The 17,478-nt window shown below is 43.4% G+C and overlaps 1 protein-coding gene across 12 annotated transcripts in view; it reads right to left on the reverse strand.

The window, feature by feature from the left end:
- The window catches only part of MAP3K7CL (MAP3K7 C-terminal like), an 80,604-nt gene that overhangs the window by 35,862 nt on the left and 27,264 nt on the right, over nt 1-17,478 (reverse strand). For 11 of the 12 annotated variants that reach the window (XM_039520267.1, XM_039520358.1, XM_039520324.1 and 8 more), the window contains one exon: nt 17,139-17,247. In XM_039520267.1, the coding sequence (XP_039376201.1) occupies nt 17,139-17,247 (109 nt within the window). Of the gene's footprint in view, nt 1-14,100; nt 14,509-17,138; nt 17,248-17,478 lie in introns of those variants that run through there. The other variant, XM_039520286.1, reaches the window with a different exon arrangement.

Consider the following 17,478-nt stretch of genomic DNA (forward strand, 5'->3'; position numbering starts at 1 on the left):
AATAATTCAGGTTTCTGCCATACACACCCATGCCTTCAATGAGCTTGTGACTTCAGTAAAGAGTAAGGCCTTGTTTACACTGGTTTCTCCGCAGTAAAGCAGCTTTCTGCGGTGTAACTCCCGAAGTGTACACACTGACAAGCGACCTAGTGCGCAGAAACTGCACAGTTGCAGTGCTGTAAAAAAAAATCACCCTGATGAGAGGTGTACAGCTTTCTGCGCCTGGGCTACAGCGCCATAGTGCCAGTGTAGACACCTGGTTGATTACAGCACTGCAACTGGCCTCCAGGAAGTGTTCCACAATGCCTTTTCTTGCCTTTCTGGTCATCAGTTTGAACATTACTGCCCTGCCCTCAGGTGACCAATTGTGAGCCCCACCCCTTAAATTCCTTGGGAATTCTGAAAGTCCCCTTCCTGTTTGCTTGGTGATGCGTGCAGTGGTCTCAGCACATCTTTCCAGGTGACTATGCCTGCTCCATGCACCATGCAATCCCCCACTTGGAACAATGCCGAGCTGCTGGACCTCATCAGCATTTGGGGAAAGGAGGCTGTCCAGTCCCAGCTGCACTCCAGCTGAAGGAATTATGATACCTATGGACAGATTTCACGATGCATGATAGAAAGGGGTCATGACCGGGACACACTGCAGTGCAGGGTCAAAGTGAAGGAGCTGCGGAACGCCTACCACAAGGCACAGGGGGCAAACTGCCACCCTGGTGCTGCGCCCACGAGCTGCCGGTTCTACAAAGAGCTGGACATGATAATTGGCGGCGACCCCACCTCCACTGCGAAGGCCGCTGTTGATACTTCAGTGGCTCATGTGCCAATTGAGAGTGGACTGAATTAGGAGGACGAAATCTTGGAAGAGGATGTGGAGGGGCAGGGGGACCCAGAGGCAGAGGATGACTCGGAGATCAGTGATGCATTAAGCCAGGAGCTCTTCTCTACCCTGGAAGAGGCTAGCCAGTCACAGCTGTCGGATCTTGGCGAAACACAAACAGGAGAGGAGGCCCCTGGTAAGTGGCTTTGATTCTGGGAATCACTGAAGCGAGTTGCTGGGGGCAGGAGGGTTGCAGAAAGCAGGCTTGTGTCTGTATGTTGCGTGTACCACCACATGCCTACTCTGAGCGGTGGAACACAGGAATCTGCCTCAGAGATCTCCAGGAAACTCTCATGGAGATACTGGGCAATCCACTACCACAGGTTCTTGAGCAGAGCTGCTTTGTTTCTTGCCTCATTAAGGGTAACTTTTCTGTGCTACTCTGTTGTCACTGGGGGAGCAGGGGGACTCTTGCCGCACACAGGCGAGCTGCATAAGAGCCAGGATGGAAGCCGCAGTTTTGGAGAAGACCCTCCCTTGATTCCCTGCTCGCCCTCTGCAGCAAGATATCTTCCATAATGAACACAGCCAGTGGAAAATGTGGGGAGAGGAATGATTATAAGGTCCCCCCTACAGTGCTGGCTCTCCCTAAGAGCCAAGTTCCCAGTGTACAGTATGGTCCTGGAACACTGATTTCCACTGCCCCTGCGGCTACTCACCATTTTGGGGGTCTTGTGGCTCATGTGTGTTTGCCCGGGGTCAGCCAGTTAGTGACAGGTATGTGACTAGTAGCTGTGTTTTAAATCAGAGGTCTGTGTGTTGCAAACAATACTGCTTTCTGTAAATTGCTGCATTTTGGCTTCACAGATACAATCTTGGGAGTGCAGCCTCCTTCTTTGTTATCGCCGGCTGAACAGCTGCTCAGAATTAGAAAGCGGCGACAAAGAACTAAAGAGGACTTTCTGTGTGATGTCACGGTGCACTCCGCGGCCAAAAAACAAGAATTGAAGGAGTGGCAGGACAGCAAGAAGAGGGACCGAAAGGAGAATGCAGCATGCCAGAATGAAGCCACGGAGCAGTTCTTAAATGTTATAGAGCGCCAAGCGGACGCTATCCAGGCGCTACTAACACTGCAAACCAAGCAGCTCCGTGCCTGCCCTCCCTGTTGCAAAACTCTTTCCCATGCGCCCTTCAGACACCACTTATCAACCTCCTGGCTCCAGTCTGTACCCATTGCATTCCACTCCTGCCCCGCCACAGCCAAGCCCTCAGGACTCCCAGTACCCACTGCACTCAACATCCATCTCTCTGCAATTTAGCCCTGCTGAAGTACAGTACCCACTGCACTGTACTCCAAAGGACAAAGTTGCATATGATACCTGGACATACACAAATCTTTAACTGTCCCAGGATCCCACCTCCCCCTTGGACCTTCTCTTCTCCCATCCCTCACAGTACTGATGTGTTTTTTTTTGTTTGTCTCTGTTCTCCGGTTGTTGTTTTTTTAATAAAATAATTGTTTTGGTTTGAAAGCAATCTTTATTCCATTAATTGAAAGCAAACAGAGCCCTGCAAAGCAACAGGCAATTTTCTTAAACCTTCACTGTGCATTGTCTGCACCAATCACAATCACCTCCTAGCATTACAAGCACTGCACTTCTGAGCATAGCAACAAATCATAACAACAAAGTATTTGGTCCTGCCGTGAGGGCAGGGGACTGGACTCGATGACCTCTTGAGGTCCCTTCCAGTCCTAGAGTCTATGAATCTATAAATATTAGTGTCTTTCAGCTTCAAATTGCTGCCTCAAGGCATCCATGATCCTTATGGCCCCATGCTGCGACTCTCTAATAGCCCTGGTCTCTGGCTGTTCAAATTCAGCCTCCAGGCACTGAGCCTCAGTGGTCCAGCCTTGAGTGATGCTTTCACTCTTCCCGTCACAAATATTATGAAGTGTACAGCACGCGGCTATAAGCATAGGAATATTGTCATCAACCAGGTTCAGCCTCCCATATAGGCAGTGCCAGTGGGCCTTTAAATGGCCAAAAGCACACTCAACAGTCATTCTGCACTTGCTCAGCCTGTTGTTGAACCGCTCCTTGCTGCTGTCAAGGTTCCTTGTGTATGGCTTCATATGCCACGGCATTAAAGAGTAGGCAAGGTCTCCCAGGATCACAATGGGCATTTTGACTTCCCCTACGGTGATCTTCCAGTCCGGGAAGAAAGTCCCTGCTTGCAGCTTCCTAAACAGGCCAGTGTTCCAAAAGATGTGTGCATCATGCACCTTTCCGGACCAGCCTGCATTAATGTCTGTGAAACACCCACGGTGATCCATAGGCGCCTGGAGAACCATAGAGAAATACCCCTTCCGATTAATATACTCAGTAGATAGGTGGTCTGGTGCCAAAAGTGAATATGCATGTCATCAATCACCCCTCCGCAGTTAGGAAAGCCCATTTGTGCAAAGCCATCCACAATGTCACACATGTTGCCCAGAGTCACAGTCTTTCGCAACACAATGCAATTAGTGGCCCTGCACACTTCCGTAAACACAAGTCTAACGGTCGACTTTCCCACGCTGAACTGGTTAGTGACCGATCGGTAGAAGTCTGGACTAGCCAGCTACCACAGTGCAATTGCCACATGCTTCTCCAACAACAGGGCAGCTCTCATTCTCATGTCCTTGTGCCGCAGAGCTGGGGTGAGCTCATCACACAGTCCCACAAATGTGGCTTTCCTCATCCGAAAGTTCTGCAGCCACTGCTCATCATCCCAGACATGCATGATGATGTGATCCCACCATTCAGTGCTTGTTTCCAGAGCCCAAAAGGGGTGTTCCACTGTGGTCAGCACCTCCTTGAATGCCACAAGCAATCTCGTGTCATAGCTACTATGCGGGGTGAGATCAATCTTGCACTCCTCTTGCCTTTGTATTTTAAGGAATAACTCCACTGCCACTTGTGATGTGTTAGTGAGAGCGAGCAGCATATTGGTCAACAGTGTGGGATCCATTCCTGCAGACTGAAGAAGCAGAGCGCGCAGTACACAAACTGTTGAAAGATGGCGTCTAATGCAGATGGAAGCACAGGGATTTCTGGGATGCGAAGCAATGCATTGTGGGGAATTGGGACAGGACCCAGGATGCCCTGTGACCCCCTTCGCCTTCCCACAACTCTTAGTGGCAGAAGAGGAAGAGATGCTTTGTGGGACAGCTGCCCCGAGTGCACCACTCCAAATACCACTGCAAGTGTGAACACACTATTGCGCAGGCAGCTGACAGCGTGAACACACAACAGCGGTTTCCCTTCAGCACTCTCTGAGCAGCAATGTAACTGCTGGCACTGTAACTCTGCCAATATAGACTCTAAAGAGAGTTCATCACCTGCTAGAGGGTAGTCAGCACATCGCAGGGTTGGGCTCAATTATAAGTATGACTTCTAAACAGTTTTGAAAGTGACTTTTCTGCTATGGTTTAGTAGGGCTAAAATAACAATATGAGAAACAGTTTTCCCCCTGTAGTAAATGTAATGCCCGTGGAACACACCACAGGTTCTTTGTGTAGTTACAGAGAAATGATACAGCACATACAGCAGCATAGGATCATAAAATATTAGGGTTGGAAAAGACCTCAGGAGGTCATCTAGTCCAATCCCCTGTTCAAAGCAGGACCAAAACCAACTAAATCATCCCAGCCAAGGCTTTGTCAAGCCTGACCTTAAAAACCTCTAAGAAAGGGGATTCCACCACCTCCCTAGGTAACCCATTCCAGTGCTTCGCCACCCTCCTAGTGAAATCTTCTTCTTCTTATTCACTCCCTGTGGAGCATAAGGCGCCAACCACTCTCCTCCATTCATTTTGTTCTTGAGCGAGACAGCAGATTTCATCCCACTTCATTCCCATACCTTTCGTTTCCTCTTCACCACGTCCCCAATGGTCTACCTCTCCTCCTTCTTCCTTGTGGTGTCCATCGTAGGGCAATACGAGGGTGTCTGTCAGCATCCATTCTCAACACATGCCCCAGCCACCTCCATCTTCGTTGTTTGGCTTCATCCACTATATTGTTGATGCCCGTTAATCGGCTCACTTCAACATTGGTGATACGCTGCGGCCAATGTATGTTAAGAATTCGCCTAAGACACCTTCCTTCAAAGCCCCAAAGCCGACTTTCTATCTTCTTGTTGGTCCTCCATGTTTCCGCCACATAGAGCAACACAGAGCGGACGTTCGACCTGTAGATCTCTACCTTGGTTTTCATTTGCAAGATGGTTGACCTCCAAATATTCTGAAGTCTATAGAATGCATTTGCTGCAAGACCGATTCTGGTAGATATCTCCTTCTGAATATTACCATCAGCCGATATGTAACTACCTAGATATTTGAAGTCGTTCACCTCCTCCAATTCTACGTCACATAACACTGTCTTCGTCGAGCTTGCTGTTTTTACTTTCATTATTTTGCTCTTACCGGCATGGATATTAAGTCCTACGCACCTTGCTACTCTACCTACTCTATCAGTCTTCTCTTGGAGGTCCGTCTGAGAGCTTGAAATCAAGGCGATGTCATCCGCAAAGTCACAGTCTTCAATATGACCAGAGGGTCCCCATGCGATCCCTCTTGGCCTATCTTCAGTGGCTTTCCGCATCACCCAATCTATGACCACAAGAAACAGAATGGGCGAAATAATGCACCCTTGTCTAACTCCCGTTCTCACATGGAACCACTCACTCTGCTGTCCTTCATGGCGAACACAACACTTATTGCCGGCATACATATCTTTGAAGATGTTAAGCACTTTCGAAGGGAATCCATATATTTTTAAGATATTCCTAGTGAAATAGTGTTTCCTAATATCCAACCTAGACCTCCCCCACTGAAACCTGAGACCGTTGCTTCTTGTTCTGTCATCTGCCACCACTGAGAACAGCCTAGCTCCATCCTCTTTGGAATCCCCCTTCAGGTAATTGAAGGCTGCTATCAAATCCCCCCTCACTCTTCTCTTCTGCAGACTACATAACCTCAGTTCCCTCAGCCTCTCCTCGTAAGTCATGTGCCACAGCCCTCTAATCATTTTCATTGCCCTCCGCTGGACTCTCTCCAATTTGTCCACATCCATTCTGTAGTGGGGGGAACAAAACTGGATGCAATTCTCCAGGTGTGGCCTCACCAGTGCTGAATAGAGGGGAATAATCACTTCCCTCGATCTGCTGGCAATGCTCCTACTAATACAGCCCCATATGCCATTGGCCTTCTTGGCAACAAGGACACACTGCTGACTCATATCCAGCTTCCTGTCCACTGTAATCCCCAGGTCCTTTTCTGCAGAACTGCTGCTTAGCCATTGGTCCCCAGCCTGTAGCGGTGCATGGGATTCTTCCGTCCCAAGTACAGGACTCTGCACTTGTCCTTGTTGAATCTCATCCAATTTCTTTTTGCCCAATCCTCCAATTTGTCTAGGTCACTCTGGACCCTATCCCTACCCTACAGCATATCTACCATTCCCCGCAGTTTAGTGTCATCTGTGAACTTGCTGAGGGTGCAATTAATCCCATCTTCCAGATCATTAATAAAGATGTTGATCAAAACCATCCCCAGGACCGACCCCGGGGTGCTTGATACCGGCTGCCAATTAGACATCGAGTCATTGATCACTACCCGTTGAGCCCGAAAATCTAGCCATCTTTCTATCCACCTTATAGTCCATTCACCCAATCCACACTTTTTTAACTTGCTGGCAAGAATACTGTGGGAGACTGTATCGAAAGCTTTGCCAAAGTCAAGATATATCACATCCACCACTTTCCCCATATCCACAGAGCCAGTTATAGATTCATAGATTCATAGACTCTAGGACTGGAAGGGACCTCAAGAGGTCATCGAGTCCAGTCCCCTGCCCTCACGGCAGGACCAAATACCTTGTTGTTATGATTTGTTGCTATGCTCAGAAGTGCAGTGCTTGTAATGCTAGGAGGTGATTGTGATTGGTGCAGACAATGCACAGTGAAGGTTTAAGAAAATTGCCTGTTGCTTTGCAGGGCTCTGTTTGCTTTCAATTAATGGAATAAAGATTGCTTTCAAACCAAAACAATTATTTTATTAAAAAAACAACAACCGGAGAACAGAGACAAACAAAAAAACACATCAGTACTGTGAGGGATGGGAGAAGGGAAGGTTCAAGGGGGAGGTGGGATCCTGGGACAGTTAAAGATCTTATCATAGAAGGCAATCAGATTGGTCAGGCATGACTTGCCCTTGGTAAATCCATGTTGACTGTTCCCAATCACCTTCCTCTCCTCCAAGTGCTTCAAAATGGATTCCTTGAGGACCTGCTCCATGATTTTGCCTGGGACTGAAGTTAGGCTGACTGGTCTGTAGTTCCCTGGGTTCTCTTTCTTCCCTTTTTAAAATATGGGCACTGTATTTGCCTTTTTTCCAATTGTCCAAGACCTCCCCCGTTCGCCACGAATTTTCAAAGATAATGGCCAATGGCTCTGCAATCACATCAGCCAATTCCCTCAGCACCCTGGAATGTATTAGGGATCTGGACCCATGGACTTGTGCACGTCTAGCTTTTCTAAATAGTCCTGAACCTGTTCTTTCACCACTGAGGGCTGCTCACTTACTCCCCATGCTGTAAAAAGCAACAGAGAGTCCTGTGGCACCTTTAAGACTAACAGATGTATGGGAGCATAACCTTTCATGGGTGAATACCCACTTCGTCAGATGCATGTTGTGTTGCCCAGTGCAGCAGTCTGGGAGCTGACCTTGTCTGGGAAGATGGAGGCAAAAAAAGCATTGAGTACTTCAGCTTTTTCCACATCATCTGTCACTATGTTGCCTACCCCATTCAGTAAGGATCCTACACTTTCCCTTTACCTTTTTCTCGTTACCCTTCAAATCCTGTAGAAACCCTTCTTGTTACCCTTCACATCCCTTGCTAGCTGCAACTCCAATTTGGCTTGGCCTTCCTGATTACACCCCTGCAGGCTCTAGCAATATTTTTATACTCCTCCCTAGTCATCTGTCCAAATTTCCACTTCTTGTAAGCTTCCTTTCTGAGTTTAAGCTCATCAAAGATTTCACTGTTAAGCCAAACTGGTCACCTGCCATATTTGCTATTCTTTCTGCACTTCAGGATGGCTTATTCCTGCATCCTCAATAAGGCTTCTTTAAAATACAGCCAGCTGTCCTGGACTCCTTGCCCCCTCATATTAGCCTCCCAGGGGATCCTGTCCATCAGTTCCCTAAGGGAGTCTAAGTCGGCTTTTCTGAAGTCCAGGGTCCGTATTTTGCTACTCTCCTTTCTTTCTTTTTTCAGGATCCTAAACTCAACCATCTCATGGTCTCTGCTGCCTAGGTTACCACCCACTTCTACTTGCCCTACAAATCTTCCCTGTTTGTAAGCAGCAGGACAAGAGGAGCACGATCCATAGTCAGTTCCTCCAGCACTTGTACCAGGAAGTTGTCCTCAACACTCTCCAAAAACTTCCTGGATTGTCTGTGCACTGCTGTATTGCTCTCCCAGCAGATGTTAGGGTGATTGAAGTCCCCCACTAGAACCAGAGCCTCTGATCTGGAGACTTCAGTTAGTTGTCTAAAGAAAGCCTGGTCTACCTCATCCTTCTGATCCTTCTGGTCTATAGCACACGCCCACCACGACATCACCCTTGTTGCTCTCGCCTCTAAACTTAAACCAAAGACTCTCAACAGACTTTTCTCCAATTTCAAACTGAAGCTCTGAGCAATCATACAGCTCCCTTACATACAATGCAACTCCTCCACCTTTCCTCCTTTACCTGTCCTTCCTGAACAGTTTATACCCATCCATGACAGTGCTCCAGTCATGTGAACTGTCCCACCAAGTTTCTATTATTCCAATCACACCATAAATTTCTTGATTGCGCCAGTGCAAGCTTCTCCATATCACATTACTTATGTGTCTTTACTCTGACCTAAAGGACCCACATGCAGGGATGAAGTTAATTCATTCATATGCTCAATCAAATCAAGGGCTTTTTAACATAGGTTGCCAACCAGGTGTGACTGAGTGCCAGTCATGCCCGTTTTCGGGTGTTCACTGGGAACCGGACTGAGAATAGAAATGTGAATCATACTCCTGTGGCAATATTCATTACTCATAGTCATTGTCACACTAACAGTTTTGCATTGGATTTCACTGTTTATGTATCTCGCTGCAGGTTACAGATCTTCATTACTAGCTCACTTTCAGAGTCTGTTGTATGCAATGTCACAATTAAACCATGGTTGTTTACACAGTAGAAAACTGCTGAGGCAGGATCTTGTAAGCCGCTCTGTGCTAGCAGACCTCTGTGCTCCCACAGAGCCTCGCTGAATCAATAGGGCTTTGTGGGGATGCAGAGGTCTGCTCATACAGAGCATCTTGCCAGATATTTTGCACCTCTGTATCCTACTATCAGTGGTCATGGAATGAAGTGATTGTGGTGGGGAATACGGAAAATAAGCAACCTTGTTCCAGGCAGAGTATACAGAGTATATATTGGCTAGTATACAGTCAAAGCCTTGCTTTAACTAATAGAGAGTTGGCGTCCAGGGCAATGAGCTGGTCTTACCATGACTCATACTGTACTGCACACTGGACATACCTCTACACATGGGCATTCTATCTGCATGCCCATTGAGTCCCTGGTCCCTCTGCTAACAAACAAACAAAAGTGAGGGCCATACCAAGGAAAAATGAAGTGGAAAAGAGGGCAACAACACAAGTAAAACAAATAGAGTGTCTACAGATACCAAAATCTAGTATTAATATTCTGAGAGCTCAGTTTGCAGTATTATTAAAAAACATCTCCCCACCACCTACCCACAAGGTTTCTCCTGCAAGATATTTAAGTTTTTGAATTCACATCAACGTGCAAATGTTTACTTTTAAGTTGCTGTTGCCTTCTTGTGCAAATTTAAAAAATAGACAACTATTCTAAAAGAAAGACAGACGAATAATGCTGCATAGCCAAATGGAAAGAAGGAATATGACTCAGTCAGACCAGTAGTACAGCTGCTCTACAACATTTGGATGAACAGTTGTAAAACATTTTGACAGCAATATTGGATCAGAGTTGTGGAGAGCCGTTAAACTGACATTTGACAATTCCAGCAGTATAACATACTGTATCAGTAGCAGTAAGGAAGACCCACTCATGATTTTAATTTTCAAAAGAAATCAAGAACACATAAAGCAGGAATTGCTGTTATTTTTCACGTGCACAAGATTTTAAAAATATCTTTTTTGAATTTTTGACTGTTTCAAATTATTAGAAATGTTACACTGCTAACCACAGTGTAGTTAGTAGAAGCAGCAAATAAAAAATAAAACAAATTCCCTAAATAAATGTTAAAAGGATGAATGCTAAAGAAATAATTTCAGAGGAAATCCTTTCAATAAGCAAATGTTCACTGCTTATTTTCTGAACACAAAGTGACTGAGTCAATGGTACTAAAAATAGAACGTATTGGTATCTTAACCATTATAGCATACCATAGTACATTTTATAATGGGCCTGCTTTAGCATCTACTCAACAGCTGCAAGGTTTTTTTTTAGTCACACTAGTTTAAGAGTTCTTTAAATCAACTTCTTTGTGCTGTTATACACCAGATAAACTAAGAACTTAAGTGGCAGGAATTTCTTGAATTTAGAAATGCATATACATACTTATAGACTAAAGCAAGGTAAAAAACCCAGTGCCACCCCCACTCACATACCCAGTATAAGACTGGGATTTTCAAAAGAGCCTAAAGGGAATTAGGCACCCAACTCCTAGTGAATTTCAATTGAAGCCTAACTCTCTTAGATTCCTTTGAAAATCCCAATTTAAGTTCCCAGTCCAACTCCCACTAAAGTCAATGGGGGTCTTCTTATCATTGACTGGGAGTGGAAGACATAACATTCCACTGCTATCTTACAAATAGTTGTGTAGCACACTGGCAAAGTGTGTTTTGTATCCTTCTTTAAGGGCTGATCCACAACACACACTTTGCCAGTGCGCTACACAACTATTCGTAAGACAGCATTGGAATGTTATGTCTCAGGATTCCTGGTTTCTAATCCTGGCTCTGAGAGGTCAGTGTCTAGAGGCCAGAGCAGTGTTTACAGACAGACAAGTACAGACATTGCTTGTTAAAAGGCACGGTGGCTAAATGAATGAGACTTGGCTCTATCATATAAGAGCCCTGGGTTCTATTCCCAGTTATGCCTGAAATGACCTTGTGCAGCCTCTCAGTTACCTTATTTGTAAAAGGGTAGGGAAAAGTAATTGCCTGCCCTTGGGATAGGAATATGAGGGGCTTGTTTAATAATAAGTGTTATGGACTTCACAAAAATATTAACAGCACCCATGAGCTTTCTGCTCAACATACTTTCTCCTAAGCTAAAGGATGTTCCATGGGGGACTCTCAGTCTCATGCCCTTTAAGGGCATTTCTCATAAATTCCTGTGAAATCCTCAGAAAAAATGTCATTACTGCCTACCAAAAACAGAACATGGTTTTAAGGATTAATCAGGGATATTATTATTTTTATATGAGCCTCTAAATAGAAAATTTATGCACTTTGATGCCCACACATTGTGTTAAAATAATGAATTTATTATTTGTACTACAGTAGTTTCCAAAGATCCCAGTTAGGATCAGGGACCCATCCTGGTAGGCACTGTACAAACATATAGGATTACAGCATCCCTGCCCCAAGAAGCTAACAATCTAAGCATATGTCTACACAGCAAAGAAAAATCCATGTTTGGCCTGTGCCAGCTGACTCAGGCTCGCGGGGCTCAGGCTTCAAAGCTGTTTCGCTGCTGTGGAGACTTCCGGGCTTGGGCTGGCACTGAAACTCTAGGACCCTCCCACCTCATAGAGTCCGAAAGCCCAGGTGCCAGCCCCAGCCCAGAGGCCTACACAACAATGTAACAGCCATGCAGCTTGAAGCTCTCAAGTCTGAGTTGGTTGGCATGGATCAGCTGCGGGTTTTGATTTGCTGTGTAGACATATCTTTAGATTGTTAGCTCCTTGGGGCAGGGATGCTGTAATCCTATATGCGGAATCTAATTGCTATGTAGAAATGTCTAACTAAAGACAAAACTCAACAAGTGAGCGTGGCAAACAATAGGAAGGCCAGAGGTGAGGGTACAAATAATAATAGTTATTGTTTCCTTATTCCCTTCTATTTGCTGTATCCACATGTAGTCTGTTGTCTCATTCTTCAGTTATAAGCTCTTTAGGACAGGGACTGTCATTTTGTTCTGTGTTTGTACAGCGCCTACCACAAAGGGGTCCTGTCAATGACTAGGGCTCCTAGGTGCTACCACAATACAAATAAATAATAGTAATAATAACACTGTGAAGATAAGATTACAGTGCACTTTAAAACCTAGGGATGAAAAGCACAGTGCAGGAGCCATTTATTATGGTTTTACATGATTAAACTAGCTGATTGTACAACTTGATGGTTCCAAATTATTTTAAAGTATAGGCCAATGTTTTTAAGTATGAGAGCCCATGATTAGGCTCATAGATCCATACCTAGGCCCCAAGATAAGGGAGTCCTGATTTTCAGAGCACGACAATTCTTACTGAAGTAATTGGGCGCTGAAGATGCTCATTATCTCTGAAAAAGCAGGCCACTTCCATTGAGCCTAAGGAAAATTAGGTTGGTTTAACTTTCTTGGTCAGAGCTGTGAAAAATCCACACCCCTGAGCAACATAGTTAAGTCGATCTAATTCCCCATGTAGACAGCACTAGGTGAACAGAAGAATTCTTCCACTGACCTAGCTACCACCTCTCAGGCATCCACACTGAAGCTCTACAGCAGCACAGCTGCAACAGCACAGTTGTGGGGCTATCACGTTTTAAGTGTTGATAACCCTAAGTGTGGCTTTAGGAGCCTAACTTGTAGGTACCATGGTTTGTAAACTTTGGGCATATATTTTATACATTAACAATCCCCACTGGTCTTTACCTATCCATTTTCAGCTGCAGGCATTATGATAAAAGTGAGACTGGAGGAGGGATTTGAAGGAGCTGCTGAGGAAGCATCTACTGTAAAACACAGTTATTGGTTTATGTAGCTACACAGAACAAAAAGCAAGGGTTCCCCATGATCACATTAGGAGGATTGGATTAAAATGGTTGGGGATATAAAGAAGGTTGTCAAAAGAAATAATTTCATGTACATCCAAATATTGTATTATTCCTCTCCCTAACAAGCAGGGGACTGGACTCGATGACCTCTCGAGGTCCCTTCCAGCTCTACAATCTATGAATGTCATTAAAAGAAAGCATATACATTTTTACCAGTAAATTTTCAGAGGAAGTGATTATTAGCAGCAGACTGAATTCAAGTGAAATAAATGACTGACAATTAGAAAAAAATGCCAGTATTTTATAGCTGGATTCAAACTCTCCTTAGGCATGTGAAGCTGTGTATTTTACCTACGAAACAAGATAAGGTACACCTACAAACTACAGGCATGCCCATCATGTCCTATTAGAATAAAGCCCCTACTTCTAACCACTTAGCCCTAACACCTATAAAAAACAAAATTAACCATGGACTCTGATTCTGGTTTTGATTGAGGCCTTGTCTATACACAAACTTCAATTAGTTCAATTACATTGGTTTAGTTAAACTGGTGCAAAGCCCTGTGTAGTCACTCTTAGGTCTTGTCTACACTACAGACCTATATCGGTATAACATGTTGCTCAGGGTTGTGAAAAATCCACACCCCTGAGCAACATAGTTATACCGACCTAACATCCCCCCCTTTTTGGCAATGTTACGTCAGCAGGAGAGCTCCTGCCAACATAACTACTGCCTCCCAGGGAGGTGGATTAACTAAATTGATAGGCCAGCTCTCCCCCCTCAGCTTAGAGCATCTTCATTAAAGCGCTATATTTGCATAGTTGCATCAGTACAGCTGCCCTGCTGCATTGTTTTAAATGTGGATGTGCCCTTATTTTGGCTTAAGGGCAGCTTATTTGGTTTAGTTTAAATCTATTCCTACATCAATTTAAGCAAAACTGAAATAAGCTTGTCCACTCAGCTTTTTGTGTTGGTTTAATTCAATCAGTTTTAAATCACACCTTAAGCTAAACTGCTACAAATCTGACAAGCCATGAGAGAATTTTTGTCTAGTGCCAGTTTAGTGAACTTGAGTAAAAGCATCAAATATAGAAATCTATATATACAGAATTAAGCAATACACAGTAAAATTGTATTTTTATATAGCATTGCTGTTAGCAATTGGTCAGACTTCCCTCAGGACTTTTAAGGACCTGGTCACCCCACAATCACAATAAAAATACAGCACAAAACTGACCCGGTTTTAATTGTTTTTGTGGTCATTGTCAAGCCCTAAAAGAGTCAACTTTTGAACATAGTAAAACAATTTTTGCTATGGATAACATAAGCCATATCCCTTCCTGTAGATAAATAACACTAAATAACTTCCTTTTCTTGAATTGATAACAGTCTCTGCTTTCAGACCCAGTACTTTGTTGCAGTTCTAACCAGTGAGATAATCACCATCCAGAAGAAACACTCCTTTTCCCCTTTTATATCTGGTTATGTTGTAAATTCCTCCTTGTACTACCGTGATAGGATAATTTAGCCTTACGGGGCCATCACATCTGCCACCATGATTGGCAAACAAGACAACATCTAAGAAAAAAAATTAAATGAGTTTAATTCACTCACCTCCTTGCTCTGGGCAAGGTTTTAACATACCATCACAATACTAAATCTCTCAAGATGCTGTCAGAGTTGAAACACAGAACTCCTTCCTGAATTGAGAAAAGCAACTCTCCTCTCATGAAAAAAGGATTAGAGGAATATAAGAAGGTGAAAAGAAGAAAAAAGATTCTAAATTTTAAATGGATAAGGGTGACAGTGAGACGCTGTGTGAGCAGATTTATTTGTTTCTTTGCAGTGTCTCTTTAAAAAAAGAATTTCAGTTGCTTGTTTGAACTAGGATCATTTGAATGTGGCTTTCTGTAAAACCTCAGACTTGGACTGATTTTTCCTTTGCCTTGTTTAAATACGTTTGATATTGATATCTCCATTCAGGCTTTCCGTTAACATCAGGTGCTGAATTCTCCTGATGAGGTCATATACTATGCTGATTTATATCTCTGAGTAGCCCACGGGGGGTTGCAATTCAGTGTGAAATATGGTCTTTAATCTACTGGTTCCTATTTACTCGCTCCTATCTTCACAGATGGTCTGGATCATTTGCTGCAATAATACATGTATGCTGAGAGCCAGATAATGTTGGCAATGAGGAAGTCCTATGGAATTTAATAGAGAATGATCACCTTTCCATAGTTCTGAACCTTCCTACAAATTTTAATAGAGTCTGGAATTATTGGCAGAGCAGAGGAGACAGGGTGAGAGAAGGGAACAGCTTGCAACATTACTGAATTTTGACCTTTCATGCCCTTCACAACCTTGTCCCTCGCTACTGTCTTCTCTTATCCCTTATCACATTGCCCTTCCATCTCCTCTGCTCTGCCCATTGTGCAAGCCTCCTTTGCCTGATTTTCAGCTCTTCACACAAGCAGCTGATTCTTCCATGATTCATAAGGACACTCCCCATCCCTCCTTAAAATCTCTCTTCAAGACCTACCTTTGCAGTGATGTTTACAAGAAATCAGATTGTTACGGATGGCTTGACGGGCAGATGGGGATAGTTGGTACTTTCTTTATATATTATAATATACTGGTAATTATAATTTACAAAATAAGGCATATATAAGCATGCACCCCTCCCTTCCCCCGACTGTATCCTTCTCCCAACTTTTATATGCCACTTGTCTTTGTAAAGTTTTTAACATATGGACTATGTTACCATACATAATTATATGTCCCTTCAAGGCTGTGCTGTGGATTGGGCTTTGTGGGCTACTGTAATATTAAGTAGTAATAAATACAGGAAGATTATTTTAAAATATTTTTTAAAATATTCTAAAAGAAAAAAGAAAGATGACAAAAATTTCATGAATGTAACATTGGAGTTGAGACTGTATTCACACAGCATTCAGGAAAAGGAGCATTATTATTCCTATAACAGCCTATACTCTGCTTTGTGATACAATTCGAATGCAGCATAAGTGGATGCTATTCCACTTAAGTCTGTGGATTTATATCTACTTATACCAGGTTTGAATGTGGTCTTGTGTGTAAAAAGCATACACAAAAGCAGTTTGATACTAAAGAGCGTACAGAGAAAATAAGGATACAAAGAATGAAAAACAAAATCGTGGAGCAGAGTTAAGTCTGTTGTAGGAATAATAATGCTCCGTTTCCTGAATGCTGTGTGAATATATATATGTTACTCTCTTGTGTACGAATGCACAGAATGGAATAACTTACCTGAAAAGATCTGTGACTTCTGAGAGCAGAAGCTGAGTTACTCTGTCCATATTGTGAAAGGGAGTCAGATAGTATTGTAGCACAGGTAGTCTACAAACATGCATGGGAAGTGGATTCACAAGTAATGATAACAAACTCTGTGGGTTTCAGGCTCTGTATACACCTCCGCCTTGCCTCCAGGCTCTCCCCTAGCACTTGCAGCAGAGCTAGCTTCCTTCTTTGTGATGCTGCCATTGCTTCCCTGCCCTGTTTCTGGTTTCTTCATTTCATTCTGATTTTCACAAAGTGCCTATCAATAGCTCTGTAGGCATTTTCAAAAATTAAGGTACAGTCAATAATGTGAACCTAATCCGAGGGTTCACATGTGCAGGTTACGTTGGGGAAGTCAACGCTCAGTCAACATTAGTTTACAGGACAAACGGTATTGGAATTTGTACTACTTTATCGGGGAACATGCCATGTTGAATCCTTCCCTCAACATGGGCATTTTGTTGGTATTCTTCAACCTTTTTGCCTATGGGAAAGTGTCTTTTTGTTCTGTCCTTTGCTTAGATGCTAGCTTTGCCCTCCCCATCAAAATAAAATAACAAAATTTAAAAAATGTTGTCTAGGAGTTTTAGTACACTTTTTCAGTTTATATGCAAATATATTGGTAATTAAGTCAGAGTTTTATGTTTATTCCACATTCTCTTGAAATAAATCTCACTTTTACAGTATCTAGGCTGTTGGACAAGTGATTTTAATCTATTGCTAGTTTCCTCTAACAATATTGTAGTTACCAGACAGGAAAACTGATCATTCACACACATGGAAAAAGTCCATCCATGACATTGGACTTCATTGGTAATATAAATACTATCAAGAACATATAAAATCTAGAAACATTTCATTTTGATTTATTCCATAAAATTGAACTGTACCTGGGGAGTCATTTAGACTGAAGGCAATTCGGACTGGCTTATCAGCAGGTACTCTTGCTGTGGTGATCATGTGGGCACTTGAGTCTACGCGTTTATCTGTGTGTTCCAGCTGCAATTATATAAATATTGCATACATTACAGATCATATGAAGCCATTACATCCTCAGCTTAGTGATTTGCACCCATTTATAGCTTCCCTTTTTGCATTATTTATTCTAATAAAGCAAATTTAAGGTGACATGTACGGGGCTACATTTGATTTTTCTTTTAAAAAAATTTTAAAGTGAAATTCAGTGATAGAGACTAAATTCCTTGATTTATCCACAGTTCAGGTAAAGGC

Source organism: Mauremys reevesii, linkage group 1 (genome assembly GCF_016161935.1).
Source record: "Mauremys reevesii isolate NIE-2019 linkage group 1, ASM1616193v1, whole genome shotgun sequence".
NCBI lineage: Eukaryota > Metazoa > Chordata > Testudines > Geoemydidae > Mauremys > Mauremys reevesii.